Source organism: Euprymna scolopes, chromosome 45 (assembly GCF_053919585.1).
Source record: "Euprymna scolopes isolate OS-2025 chromosome 45, ASM5391958v1, whole genome shotgun sequence".
Lineage (NCBI taxonomy): Eukaryota > Metazoa > Mollusca > Cephalopoda > Sepiida > Sepiolidae > Euprymna > Euprymna scolopes.
The window spans coordinates 62,375,093-62,391,254 of NC_136526.1; the positions used below are offsets into that span (position 1 = coordinate 62,375,093).

Consider the following 16,162-nt stretch of genomic DNA (forward strand, 5'->3'; position numbering starts at 1 on the left):
TGACTGAATCAGATATGGGCCAAAATGTTTGATTGCTGCAGCAATAGCTAATAGCCTCGACTTCACATGGCAACCAGGTGGGTTGATGGCCATGTAGTTTCGCAGAAAAATGACCACATAGCAGCAGTCTCCCTCCTTTGTCTGTGTACATCAGGGCACCAGTACTGTGTTGTCTTACAGAACTGTCAGTCACGATCCACAACTGATTGGCAAGACGGAGTACATGAATGTTTTTTGCTGACGTCAGGTGCTTCTAAGCAGTGAAGAATGCCTCACGTAAGTTGTCAAACCAGTTTACAACATCTTGTGACTCTGTTCCTGCAGTGGCTTCATCTAAAGAGCTAAGAAAGTTGGGACAATTAGTTAAAGACCTTGTAGGCTTCTGTGAATGATTGAAGATCCTTCACAGTCTTGGGAAGTTGACAGAAGCTAAGTGTAATGATAGGATCCCTCTGACCATATCCATCCAAGGATGATTGTTTGCTTAGGACATATTATGGTTTTGCTGGCAGATAGTCTTAAACTAGCCAGAGATAGAGCTGTGGGGACTCTATGCCAAACTGATAATAGGTCCTTAATGCTGTTCCCTCCACAGTAAAGATCATCAGCAAACTTTGCCACATATCCCTCCGCCAGCAAGTCGCCTAGTACTCGACACATTAGTTCCTCCAGAGTTGTTTCTGATCTTGGCATATCCATTGCACATCTCATGTAAACCCACATACCTCTGAAAGTCATAAAAATACATGTTTTATGTAAATAATGCAGTAATTGTAACATGATCATTAACATTGCTTTCAGTTGAAATTTACATTAAAAAATAGATAATATTTGTTTATAAACATTACCATTAAAGTCTTGTGTAATTATTTTGTAAAAATATGGTAAATTTTTACAACCTGCCCCAGCGTCGGTTAACCCCTTAAAAAAATGAAGATCTACTTGTTTGGGTGCCTAATACAGTCAAACGACCTTTATGAACTATATGAAAAGAGAAAATTTCGAAAAAATAAAAAATAAAAAATAACATTCTAGAGTGGGGATCACTTTCCTATATAAATTCAATGTAATTGTTGTTGTTTATTGTTTTGTTTTTCGAGGGAGATATTAAAATTCATTTTCTTTTGGAGGGTGGGAGCTCTTTTTAAAACTTAATCTCCCTCAATATTTCCTTTAATTTTCTATTTTTAGCGATTATCAAGAACCCTAAGATGTGATCCCCTCATGTCGGACATTATTTCTCCTTCTCACATAACACTCGACGCTACTTTTTTTTTTTTTTTTTTTACTGAATAAACGCTTCAAAATAAATTAAACCACTAACAACTTAGCCAGCTAGGTAGAAAAATCGATTTTTCCCTTTTAAAAACAACAGTAAATAAGTATAAATATTTTTTTTAAATATGCGTTCTGTAGTCTCGTTTTTGAACAGAATAAACGCTTTAAAATAAGTGAAACCACTAACAACTTAGCCAGTTAGGTAGAAAACGGACACTTAGAAAATTGATTTTTTTTTTAAACAACAGTAAAGTAAAAATATTTTTTTAAATATTAGGGGGGGGGCTTATAGTCTCTTTTAAATACAATATCTCCTTCAAGAACGGTCATAAAATATGTTTTCAATCGATATTTATTCAATAAGAGACCAGTTTTTCTATCTAGCAAAAATGGACGAGTTTTCCGGGCCGTAACAAATTATATCAAAATCGTTCTTTCGTTAAGTCATAAAAATACGTGTTTTATGTAAATAATACAGTAATTGCAACATGATAATTAACATTGGTTTTAGTTGAAATTTTCATAAAAAGTAGATAACATTTGTTTTTGTCCGTCATGTATTCATGCGCCTTGTAAAATGTCACGTCACTACCGCTCCTCCTCGTGCGTATCGTAAATAAAGTCAGTGAAATGGCGTCTGTGCGCATGCGCAATCAGCCGACCTACGCTATTATAGCTGATTTTACAAAGAAAATAATCCGTTGGAAAAATATTAATATCTCCGAAACTATTAAATTGTGACAATATGGTCTTCACATCCTTTTTCAGCACACGGAAATCTACAAAAACAATATTTTTTTCTACTTGTTCGAATTCACGCTTTTTCTAAAATAATACCTTGTTTTTAATGAAAATTAATTTTTTTAAATTTTTTTTTCGATTTCGATTTTCGCTCTTCTAACAAATAAGTACCGGTATTTTTCACAGAATTATAAAAATTAGAATTTATTTTTGTTTTATTTTGGATTCAAGCCATTATCGAGACTCTAAAAGTGATAATCTCATATCGGCCACTTTGTTGTAGTGTGTTTGTTTCGAATTAAATAAACACTTTAAAGTTAAAACATAAAATACTTATCCAGGTAGGTAGAAGAGTAATTTATCTTGTCTTTAGTGACATAGACTTGTAACATATTTTTTATTGACTATTTCTTTCCGTTTGTTGTCTATAATAAAAAAAATGACCACAATACATTGAAATGTTGTGAAGGCATTTCGGTGCTTTTGCTTTAGTGACATTTATTTTAAATATTTATTTATTTCTCAACACAAGGGATAAATGAAAAAGTTAATATTCTTTAAAAAAAAAATAATAATAAATAAATAAAAAGTATGGTGGACCTGAAGTGAAGAGCGATAATCAAGGGAGGTAAATTTGTTCAAAAAGTACAAAGTCGTTTTCAATTTGATCGATACGACGTGATTTGTTAGAAAGAAACTGGTTAACCCAAAAATTAATTTTTATGATTGGAATATGGAAAAATAATTTATCTAAATATCGAAAATTAATTTCTTATTTTAAATCATTGGAAAGAAGAAAAAAACTGGGCAAAAAAGTAAGTAATTTTATGACTTTTACGATATTATTTGTAATGTAAAAAGGATTGATCACAAATTTATCGAAAAAGATCACGGTATTTTGAACTTGAATATTTTATTTTATAATCTTAAAATAATATATATCATTATATGAAAAATATATTTAAATGGAGTTTTCTAGACATTTTTTCACGGAGTTCAAATTAAAAACGCATTTGAAGTGTCGGTATTCTTTTGTTATGTCTATGGCATTACTAGGCCACGCATTTTTTTCTTCGAATGTGTGGGTGGACTGGTGGACCAGTAGTGTAATAAATCCGGACTTTTTAAAAAAAACGATTTCGAATTATACAACATTTTTTTTAATCTATTAATATTTATTAGTATTTATTTAAACTTTAACATGTTTTTATCAATAAACAAATTTTGAAAAAAGAAAATTAAATTAAAACAAAATTCCGATTTATTGTTTGTTATTTTCATTATTGATTTTAAATATAATAAATAAGAATATCTGTCGATATTTCCTACCGACGAGTGGGGGGGGGAGAAAAGACGTTTAACTTGCAACGAAAAATTACCTCGTTGCTTACAAGCAAACGTATTCTTGTAATATAACGCGCTGTTAACAGTTGTCGTACCGGTCTGATAGATCTCTAACAACGACAAGAACAAAAACTACAACAACAACAACCTACAAAGGTGACTGTTTTTATAGTCTCAATCTCTCGTTCAGCGAGATTGAAACGAGACTGGAATGTCTATTTAAGCTATAAGGAATAGACATCCTATTTTCTTCATTAACAAACACCAGGCCGGCCCGTTCACACACAGCCATGAGTGTCTTTCCCTTCCCACCGAGCCACCCTCGGTAAGTCAATCAATTTAATTATCACATATCTGTAGACTGTTTTTTTTTTAATATATGTTTATATATTTATTTATTTTTATGAATGTATTGCATGTGATATTTTTTTTTTCAAATATTTTTAGATATTAAAAAAATATATTTTATTCATTTTCATGACAATTTCTTTGTAAATAAATATATTTTTAAAAATATATTTAATTAATTTGTTTATTATTTCTATTATTGACAATTTCTCTGTAAATAAATATATTTAAAAAATATATTTTATTCATTTGCATGACAATTTCTCTGTAAATAAATATTTTCTAAAATTATATTATTTATTTGACTGTAAATAAATATATTTTTAAAATATATTTTATTCTTTTTGCATGATAATTTTTATATAAATAAATATATTTTTAAAAATATATTTCATTTATTTACATGATAATTTATTTTTAAATAAATATATTTTTGAATATATATTTCATTCGACTGACAATGTGCCTTAAATAAATATTTTAAAATATTTTAATAAGCATTAATATAAAAACACATGGTATTTTATATTAATCTTTGTATTTTTCTTTAAATTAATGCGAAAGTATGATCGTTTTAAAAAATATCAATAACAATATTTGTTAAACGAAATAATAACTAAAAACTGGTAAACCAGAAAATCTAACTCAAATTCCGCAGTAAACCATGTTTGCTAAAATTTAATTCTTCATAATAAAGCTTTTTGGTCTATTACTTTTGTGTTTTTCAAAGTTTTATACTAATTTTTATTTATTTATTAAATTGTAAGGTAAAAGTACAGAATAGTTAACAATAAACAGCTGCCCATTAACTTTGGCAAAATATAACTTTTCATCCAGTCTTTGCCACACAATCGTTTTCTTCCAATCTTTCTGACTTTTTGTTTTGTTTTAATCCTTACTACATTTACGAGTTGCAATAATTGAATCAGTTTTACTTTATGATTAAAATAATTTTGTTGCCTTTTGCTCCCCCACTTAATTATCTTGCATAAATATTTTAGTAATTCTGGCGGAGGTTCTTTGCTATCTTCACAGCAGATTCCACTTTTCTATTTGCCTTGCTAATATAAAAACTGACAGAAACTTTTGCCTATTCCTTATTTTTTATTGTTGTTTATGTATTATTAATTAATGTTATTATTGTGGGGAAAAGAAGTAAAGACAGCGAGACAGAGAGTCGAATTTACGAGGTTCTTTTGTAGAAAATATATCAACATAACAAACAAGGTTAACTCTCAATTTATAAAAGGAAAAAGATTTATTACATTTTAGGAAATATTTTCATTGAAAATAATAGTTCATTTATGAGTGAACAAAAGGGGGAAATTAGTTTGATGTTTCAAGGAAGTTTGAGTTGATAATTCAAGAGCCGTGATTAGTTCACGGGTCTGTAAATCGTAAAGAAAACTTCCTCACTTACTACATTTACGAGTTGCAAACATCATGATTAAATATTTAAAGGAACTTGAAGCATAAAACCTTTTACCAAAATTATTGGATTCGGCAGTAAATAACTCGATAAAGGTTGATAAGTTGAAAGACAAAACCACCAAACAAAACCCTGTGGATAAATTTTGAAAATTATAAAGAACTTGAAACGTGAATTTTCTTCCCAGGATTGGTGTATTCGTAATTAAAATAACCCCAAAAGGGTTGATATGCCATAATATAAACAACTAAAACATACAACTCTTTCTTTCTATGTCCTTGTGTAACTATTGCACTGCGTGTATATTGGTTCGAGATGACGTTGATTATCGAACGTCTTGCCTCTTTTTTTTTCGTTTGTAAAAATGATAACAGATCGTTGGTAAAATAAAACAATTCTAGAGAACGGTTTTATTTTACCAACGATCTGTTATTTTTTTACTTCACCCCTACGAAGACAGAGTGAGATGCAAAGTCAGTTTTTTATGTAAGGAATATCCACTTCCTTCTAAAGAAATAGTTCTAAATTGAGGCATTTTTTTTGTCAAGATAGAAGGTGCTTCTATCTTGACAAAAAAATGCCTCAATTTAGAAGGTGCTTCGATCTTGACAAAAAAAAATGCCTCAAATTAGAAGATGCTTCTATCTTGACAAAAAAATGCCTCAAATTAGAAGGTGCTTCTATCTTGACAAAAAAAATGCCTCAAATTAGAAGGTGCTTCTATCTTGACAAAAAAAATGCCTCAATTTAGAAGATGCTTCTATCTTGACAAAAAAAAATGCCTCAAATTAGAAGATGCTTCTATCTTGACAAGAAAAAATGCCTCAATTTAGAAGGTGCTTCTATCTTGACAAAAAAAATGCCTCAATTTAGAAGGTGCTTCTATCTTGACAAAAAAAAATGCCTCAAATTAGAAGATGCTTCTATCTTGACAAAAAAATGCCTCAATTTAGAAGGTGCTTCTATCTTGACAAAAAAAATGCCTCAATTTAGAAGGTGCTTCTATCTTGACAAGAAAAAATGCCTCAATTTAGAAGGTGCTTCTATCTTGACAAAATAAAATGCCTCAAATTAGAAGATGCTTCTATCTTGACAAAAAAAAATGCCTCGATTTAGAAGGTGCTTCTATCTTGACAAAAAAATGCCTTAATTTAGAAGGTGCTTCTATCTTGACAAAAAAAATGCCTCAATTTAGAACTATGGTTAAAATAATTTTGTTGCCTTTTGCTCCCCACACCCCTTTAATTATCTTGTTTCACTTTTTGAGTATTTGATCATTTTCTGGAGGAGATTATTTTCTATCTTTTCTACAGATATAATTTTCCTATTTGCATTGATAAATCTGCTGAATTGCATTAGCCTCAAATATGGGGGGGGGGGAATTGTCCTTTGCAATAACAAATTTTACTGTGTATTTCTGTCCAGTTTTTGCGTATTATCATTTAAGCCTACATTTCTGTAATTGCTACATTTCTGCCTCGTTCCACATTTGAGTGTTTCCCCATCACAGGTTTCTCATTCAATATATTAACCGATGCTTTATTATCAAACTGTAAAACAATTGTCTTTCCTTTCATCATCATCTTTATCAGCATCATCATCATCTTTACCTCTTGTATAACAGCATTTATTTCTTACCTTATAACACAGTCTACATGTCCATAGTTTGACCCACTACATCTGTTATTTTGTTGTGTTTCGATTGTACAGATATTCTTTTGTATTTAGAATTAGAATTTAATGGCATGTTTCTTATTTCATTTCTTTCCACAAAAAATGTATTTATTGAATGCTAAAGTGTATTTATTGGATGCTAAAGTGTATTTATTGAATGCTAAAGTGTATTTATTGGATGCTAAAGTGTATTTATTGAATGCTAAAATGTATTTATTGAATGCTAAAGCGTATTTATTGAATGCTAAAGTGTATTTATTGAATGCTAAATGTATTTATTGAATACCTAAATTATTTTATGGTGTGTTCCTTCATGTTCAGGAATAAAAATTTGAAATATTGTCACTATGTTTTAGAATACCATTATTAACATTCTTTTGTATTGGTCCCCTGATTTATCGGAGATGGACCTATGTTTTCAGTGGCGTCTGTGCATTCTTCCGTGCAGCCATCCATGCATCTGTTAGTCCGAACGATTGTCAGATAACCGCCCATTAATTTTTCTTGAAATTTTGCCACAAATTGTATTTCATTAAATAGATGTGCACAGTAAAGAAAAAATTTTTTGCAAAAATTCCCGTTGCGTCCCCAGTGGCTCAAAATAGGTAAAAAAAATGCCCCAAAATGTCCAGAAATTATATTTTTTGCCCATAAATTTTGATCCATCCATTAGATTTTTCTGAAACTTGGCCAAAATGTGGAGGCCATTGTTCTTAATGTAAATTCACTATAGATGACCCTGACAAAATTCTGGTTCACATCCCTGGGGACTTTTAGTGCTAAAAACGCCCTTTTTTGTGGCTCTTCTTTTATATTTCTCAACAAAACCTTGATATGTCTGACTATATAGTGTTTTTTTACGGTGATCAACTCAAATATACATGTTTTAGGGTCTGAAAATGCACCGTTATCCATTTACACTGGGATTCGGCATCCCCAGGGGCTCAAAAGAGGTAAACACAAATGCCCCAAAATCGCCTAAAATGACACTTTTCCCCCATAGCGTTGAATTCATCCATTAGATTATCCCGAAACTTGGCCAAAATGTGGAGGCTATTGTTCTTAATGTAAATTCAGTATCGGTGACCCTGGCAAAATTCTGGTTAATATCCTTCTGGGATTTTTAGGGCTAAAAACATGCTTTTTTGGAACTCTTTTCTCATATTACTCAAAAACTTGATATGTATATCTATATAGTGGTTTTCCATGGTGCTAAATTCAAATATACATGTCGTAAGGCGTGAAACTGCACCATTTGTCCATTTTCACTGTGATTTGTCACTGCCAGGAGCTCAAAAGGGGTCACAGATGCCTCAAAATTGCAAAATAAATGACACTATTTAACCCTATAATTTTTGCCCCATTCATTAGATTTTATTTTATGCCTCATTCACTGTGCACTCACGGGGGATCATGCATGCTTCACTTGTTGAGAAATTGAATTCAATAACTTATTTCCTATTTTGTTTTTGTTTTCTCTTATAGTTTATTTATCAAATGCCTGGATTACTGTATGGAGTGTTCATTCATCTTTAGGAATTAAAATTTGAACAGTTCTCGATATTATTTAGAAAACCATTATTAACATTTATTAAATTGTTAGGTGAAAGTGATAGGCAACACCACCCCACAAGGGAGTTTTGTATCATCTATTCTTTACAAGTTGGACTTATGTAAAATTAGTATAATTTTATTTCTTTTTTTTTTTCACAGGTGGACAATAAAATCATATAATTAACACAAAAGAATTTTTTTCTGAACTGATCTTATCACTTTTCTCTCATTAAAGAACAGAGATGAATCAACTTGCAGAAATGAAACAAAAACTTGAGAACATTTGTTGATGAACACGCATTGAAGGCAGCTTGCTTTAAAACGTGATGCATTTTAATTCATTTAAAAATATGTTTGGAAACGTTGAAAATAAATGTTATTCCTGTGAGATTCTTAGCTTAAGATTTTGAGTGAAAAGTTTAAAGTTTTAAAGAGATAAACCATATTGAGAAATCGTATCCTTTTGAAGTGTTTGCAAATGACCTTTTTTGCTATAAAAATATAATATTAGATGATCATCTTTAAGCAACTCTGAATCACCACACACTAAAAATGCTTGTGAAGTGTGTGGTCAAGTATTTTCAACAATTTTTTGCGTTAAATGTTGCTTCAAGACATCAAAGAAAACTTCATTTATTCTTTATTCTTGTAAAGTGTCTGAAAGAGCATGTTCAACCAGTTCTAGTTTAAAGACTAACACGCTGACAAATTTGACATGTGAGGTATGGCATCTTCAAATTATTCTGAAACCAAAGAGCACCTGCAAACACCGATCAGAGGGAAACGTTATTCTTGTGAAGTGTGTGGTAAAGCATTTGCAAGGAATTGTGATTTACAGTCACACATGCGAACACACACTGGAGAGAAAACTTCTTCTTGCAGACTGTGTGGCAAAGCATTTGCAAGCAAATCTTATGCTGCAATACACATACAAAGAATACACACTGGAGAGAAAACTTTTTCTTGTGAAGTGTGTGATAAAACATATGTAACCAATGCTGAATTAAAATTACACATTATAACACATGCTGGAGAGAAACCTTGTCTATGTAAAGTCTGTGGTAAAGCATTTTTAACTAATACAGTATTAAAAAGGCACGTGAGAATACACACTGGAGAGAAACCTTTTTCCTGTGAAGTGTGTGGCAAAACATTTACAAATCAATCTGATGCTACAATACACACACGGAGAATACACACTGGAGAGAAACCTTTTTCATGTAAAGTTTGTGGTAAAGCATTTGCAACCAGTGGTCAGGTAAAATCACACATGCGAACACACACTGGAGAGAAACCTTTTTCTTGTGAAGTGTGTGGTAAAACATTTACACAGCAAACTAATGCAATGGCACACATGCGAACACACACTGGGGAAACCTAATTACTATGAATTATGTGGATGTTCATTTTCTACAAATTCTACTTTAAATAAACATATGCGACTACACACTGAAGACAACACTAGAAGGATGGCAACAACATAAGAGAGCAGGCAGGTTCATGGAACAGTTCTTCCATGAACTGAACCAGAACTACATTGACAAGGAGGCTTCACTACAATGGCTTAAAAATGACAAATTTCCATTTGATGAAGAACGATTAATTATAGCTGCACAAGACCAAGGCTTATTCACAAATGGATTTAAGAAAATTGCTGGTCTACAAAAAACCGACCAATGCAGATTCTATCACTCACCTGTTGAAAGCCCAAGCCACCTAATGTCTGGATGCAAGATCCTTCTACCCAATGGTCATTACACTGCCCGCCACAACAAAGTATGTAGATACTTACATTGGAAGATCTGTGAAGAGATGCAAGTAGATATGTTCCCAGATGTTCGACGACCTGAATCACCACCGATAACATCCAACGGAAACGTGACAGTGTTCTACGACAAAGACATACAGGCGAGCAGATACATAAAAGACAAGGCCATCAAGCCAGATATAGTAATATAGAACCAGCTCAAAAGAACTGCACTCCTTATCGACGTCACAGTTCCGAATGACTTTGGCCTTAATAGAGCTTAATGGGAAAAGATAACAAAATATCAGGACCTAAAAAATGATCTATAAACGACATGGTCTCTGAAAGAAATAAACATTATACCGGTTGTGACGGGAGCAACTGGCATAATAAAAAAGAACATTCAGAAATACATAGAAGCAATCCCTGGAAGACCAAACTGTACGGAAATACAGATAGCAGCCATAAAGGGAACAGTGTCTATTCTTAAAAGAGCCCTCGGATATAAATTTAAACTGTGATAGAATCGAGTGTTAGCCCCAGGAGGAGCCCTTTGATCTCTTCAAACTAACAAAAGTAAAATTAAAAAAAGAGGAGACTATACTTACGGAAAGAAGAGCGCCTAGGCGTCACTGAAAGTAACCATGCATATCGAGCCACCATAGTAAGCATGAGGCAGTACATCAAAAGCTCAACAAATATGATGACATTGGGAGTGGTGAGCAAATATCATAAACACCTGGCTAGATGTCTTTTGTCTGGTTCTTCACTTCTTCTGCCATGGTGCATAACTGTCGTGCTGCTTCCCATGACGTTACTAGGGCCCATTATACAGTTCAGGTTCTTCATCAGTCTTCCCGACATGAGTGGTCCTACTTGATTACCATAGACTATACTCTCATTCTGCCACGATTTAGATCTGAAACAAGTGTTTCTTTCATCCGATGGTATAGCCTGTTGAGGCAATCCTATACTGTTATCATCTCTGCACAAACTATGACGGAAGGTTGGTATTTGCGGAGATTCAAGTACTTTTTATCAATTGGATCGAAATGCTCTTTGCAGCATTTTTTAAGTAATGAAAAAATCCTTTACTCCCATAAGATAACTGTTCAACTGACAAAAGACGCAATCAGCGTCCAAATAAATTTTAAAATATAATATTTTTGTTTTGCTTTTACTTTTTATCAATTGGATCGATATGCTCTTTGCAGAATTTTTAAAGACCAGTTCTGTATACATGCATAATATATATATATATATATATATATGCAGCAGTCATTATTGCATACATCCATAGGTTTTTGCAAGAGTTTTGATTCTATAACCAAGTAGACATCTAGATCTATCTTTACAAACATCAATCACATTCTTACTGAAAACTTTGCCTTTGATGTGCTACCATAGATGGTAGTGTCGTCAACATAAATGTCTATGAATGATCATAGGATGTGATTTGGAAGATCATTGATGTATATTAGGAAAAGAGCTGGGCTCAGGATGGACCCCTGAGGGACTTCAGCATTTATACAGTGAGCTTCTAATTTCTGTCCATCAACCACTACTCTTATGAACCTATCAGAGAGAAATGATTTCTTTTTTTTTTTTTTACACAGTGATCACCACTTATCAAGGCCCGGAAGCCACTCACGGATAAGGGTTATTGCAAGTACATTACGTTAGTGCGGAGATTTGATGGAGTGTTTACTTAAGGGGGCGGTTCATTAGGAATTTGTGAACATTAGACTTGAAGACATCCAAGTTGTAGTCCGGAGGGAAGCAGGCAGACGGAACAGAGTTCCACAGGCGTGCAGTTCTAAGAAAGAAGCTTTGTTCATGGAATCCGCGGTTTGATTTAGGCACAGATATAGAGTGGGGGAAATTTTTCGCAGTGGATTCAGCTAGACGGATTTCACAATTGAAAAGATATTTCCAGCTATACCATAGCTGGAGATCTTGTGAAGTAGACCTTTATGCCATACCCTATCAAAGGCCTTGATATGTCAAGAGCAATTGCCCTAGAAAGGATTTACTAATCCTATGAGATATAACCGGTAGCACATCTGCTGTAGATCTAGCAGAACGGAAACCACATTGCATGTCACTAACAAGGTTATTTTTACTGAGGTGGTTGACTACTTCTTTATTTAGCACAGATTCCAGCAACTTACTGATGATGCACAGGAGGCTTATTGGCCTGTCCTGGGAGGAAGATGAATGATCACCTGAATCCTTAAATGCAGGCCATACTGATGAGATTTTCCAGGGTATTGGGAAGCAATTCTTCTTAAGACAACTTTTAAACAGCTTTGTAACTATGGGAGCTAGTTCTGGTTGAAGCTTTTTCAACACTTTCTTTTTTTTTTGTTTTATTTTTCGTGAAACCACACTGAGCCACAGCAACACGTGGCCTGGTTACAGCTAGTATTAAGATAAAAAACAAAAGGCAAAGAAGAGAAAATTCAAATTTAATAGTTCGAAATTTGATACAAATTCAAATGTGGACTCTATAAGAATCCAGATAATGAAATTTAAATTTGCACAACATTGCAACAAAACGGCCATATGCAAAACTTAATAAAATTATTTAAAAATCAATTTTATTAAGAAAAATTATTGGAATTTTAGTTTGCACAACACTGTAACAAAAGAGCATATGCAAAAATTAATAAACAAATAAAAGTAAAAGATTACGGAATTGAAAATCTTTGGAGCAAAAATAGATATTTTACTGTATCTATCCAACAAAAATGTTTTGCTTTCTTATTTTTTATATATTAATTCTTTATATATTTTACTTACTTGATTGAATCTTCAATTCTGTACAGATAGTTAAATAATATTTACATACTCAATTATGTGTAGCATTGCATAATAGTTGTTCTCAAGTAGAACACAACTAGGTTTCATTTGAATCACACTCTCAAATTCGGTGTAGATGGGCCCAGCGTCATTGTTGAAACAACTTCTCTTGAATGTATTTGGTCATCATGACTGTGTTCCTGCAAGGCTTTTCAAACCTGAATGATATGAATATGATTTTCAACATACGCCCTGTCACATAATTGCCACGTTAGATTATGCGTTTTAAAGAGAAAACATTTTTTATTTCACTTTTGTGCTGACGGAAAAAGAAATACATTTTTTATAGACACTTCTTTCTCTCTCATGAATGTAAGTTTCTTTTTGTTTTGCCCTTTTTTGTTGTTCATTCATGTATTTTCCGTTTGGCATTTTTAGACATTAGAATAAGACTCTCCATCTTTATTGTTTTTTTTTGTTTAATCTCACCTTCTTTTCTTTTCTTTCCACTCCTTCCATAATCTATTTTTGTAACAAAAGTGGGGGCGTGTGTCTAGGAAGACGGACACACATGTGAGGAAACAGAAACTATAGGAAAACAACTTTTTGAAAAAAATGGATAAAGTAAATAATTTTCTAAAGTCGCCCATGTGCGAGGGCCTACACAAATTAATCAAAGACAATATTACAGCAGTAGGCAGGCACTATAGACTAAATGTTAGCCCTGCTCTCTAGAAGGCACAATTAATTCTCAAAGTTGCCGAATACCTTAAAAGTCAAAATAAAAACTTTAGGAAAGAAACAGATAGTTTTATAGAATATATATATATTCTTAAAATTTTGTTTTTATTTATATCAAATGACCTAAAAGATATTGTTTTTATTTGAAAACTTTATTTTCTACAAAAGAAAAAAGTACACGTTATATTATGAAATTGTTGTTTAGTTGTCTGCCCTTGATTCCTTCACAAACTTAATCTTTCTACCGGTGTAACATGACTTATGTCTCATTTTCTTCCTCATATTTCTGTTTGCGTAAACTGCATCAGTGAAAAACATTTAAAATTTATAATTTCCTTGTTTCCAACTTTTCTCAATTTTTTTTTTTTTTACAATGGGACCATAAACCTTCTAGGGTGTGCGTGTACCCGGAGGGGGTCCATCGTGTCAACAAAGTTTTCTTCATGAATAACTTCACCATTTTCATATTTTCCCTAATCAAAGTAGTCCAGACCTTTATATGCTGCCCATCCATCAGATAGAATTTGTGTTCCTGTTAGGATCCACAAATTAATTATCGGAAATAACGTGTCCCGATCCCTGCTGTCAACTCTGGTAATATTGCACAGGTTTGACCCACGTTCGACGGCTCCAAAAACCCAGACACCATTCTTGATTCGTCCTCTATTATATTTGCGAGTACTTCTACACTTTATCACCGAAACTGGAGACACCATTTTATTTTGCGCACCTGCCGTTAAAATCCAAGGGAGCAATCATTATTTTAAACTATGGCTGGAGCATGAAATAACAAAAAAATTAAACTGAAGAACAATTGCTTCCGGAAAAAATAAATTGACCTAAAATTAAATGAAAAACTTTCCCATTTTCATTAATTAAATCGAAACATTTCCAATTAAACAATTACAGATATATGTTCTCTTTCACTTTTTTATAGAAATTACCTGGCTGGTAATTCGAGATGCTCTCTGGGTCGGTAAGAGACTTCATTCAACTGGCTTGGCAATGTCGCCTATTTGTAAACAGTGCGACGATGAGGTCGAGACTTTATGTCACACCTTCGTTTAGTGTCGCATCGTGGTGCCGCTGATTGAGTCTCATGGTTCGCATACTGAACACATCATCACAAACTTTGGTTTCTATCAATGTCTGTAGCAACCGGGCACTGACAACTGATAGGCTTAGAAAAGAATTGTTCCTGACCTTGCTAGCGGTTATGCGAGGTGTGATTTGGAACACGCATATAAGAGTGGTCTACGGATCTGAGGACTTTGCTCCTCTCGACCTTATACGAATCTTCTATTATCATTTGAAGGTTCATATCAAGGCCGAGAGGGTTAGACTCTCTTCGTCTGACTTTGTCGAAGGTGGGTGTCTTTTGCGTGTGTCTGTCGTGTGAGAGGAGTAAGTATGTGCCTTAGGCAAGAGAATTTTGGGTAACAAAGATGAACATCAGCTTTGACACGTTTTTTAGTCCAGTGTAGGTCACGTTTTAGTTTAGAGTAAGGACCAGTTTTGTTGGCTCCTGTGTCCATAACCTCATACGCGTGTTCCAAATCACACCTCTCATAACAGCTAGCAAGGTCAGGAACAATTCTTTTCTAAGTCTATCAGTTGTCAGTGCCCAGTTGCTACAGACATTGATAGGAACCAAAGTTTGTGATGATGTGTTCAGTATGCGAGCCATGAGACTTGTAACAAACTCAATCAGCGGCAACACGATGCGACAATAAACGAAGGTGTGACATAAAGTCTCGACCTCATAATAATTGGAAAAAAGTTGAAATAATTATTATTATTTAAAATAAATAGAATGTAAACTTGAAAGACAAACTGCATAAAGTTAATTAAATTCATTAATTAAACTAATGATGATTTATTCACTGAAAAATGTTAACACCATTATTTATTAATATTTACACAAAATTACAATTGGTTAATGAAACAATTTATATCTATTGAAAAAATTACACGTTAAAAAATACAAACTGCATTAAAATTTATCAGAATGACTGCATAAAATTTAAAGTGGACAAACACAAACGGTTAAAGAGAGGAGGATGGTAGGCAAAACAGACTGGTTTTCTTTTCATGTCTGTGCATCCGTACTTACTGACATTGAATGTTCGTATAATTTTTACCTTTTTTTAATTAAATTATTTTTCTATGTTCCTGTTTTTCAATTTTTTTTTTTTTACTTTATTTTCCAAGATCATTATCATACGTTGATAATTATACATTCATACGGGCATATTTGCAATGTGAAAAGAATTTATCATAAATTTATCCCAAAATCTTACATTTTATTTTTATATTTTATTCTATAATATAAAAACGATTAAAATATGCTTCAATCTTAAGGCCTTTATGCAGAATAGAACACAATAAAAAAATACATTAATTAATTAATACAGAAAAGTGTTTATGCCGCCATGAAACGAAAATAGCAAGTTCCAAATAGCAAGTATTATGCATAGAAAAATCATTTTTACGATTTTTAGCGA

At 32.7% G+C, this 16,162-nt stretch overlaps 1 protein-coding gene across 1 annotated transcript; it reads left to right on the forward strand.

Moving 5' to 3' along the window:
- The first annotated feature begins 2,150 nt into the window (after window positions 1-2,150).
- LOC145269830 (uncharacterized) lies at window positions 2,151-11,266 on the forward strand. The gene is made up of 2 exons (XM_080125545.1): window positions 2,151-2,834; window positions 8,528-11,266. The coding sequence occupies exon 2, from the start codon at window positions 9,869-9,871 to the stop codon at window positions 10,325-10,327; it is 459 nt and encodes a 152-aa protein (XP_079981671.1). The 5' UTR covers window positions 2,151-2,834; window positions 8,528-9,868; the 3' UTR covers window positions 10,328-11,266.
- Window positions 11,267-16,162: the final 4,896 nt, after the last annotated feature.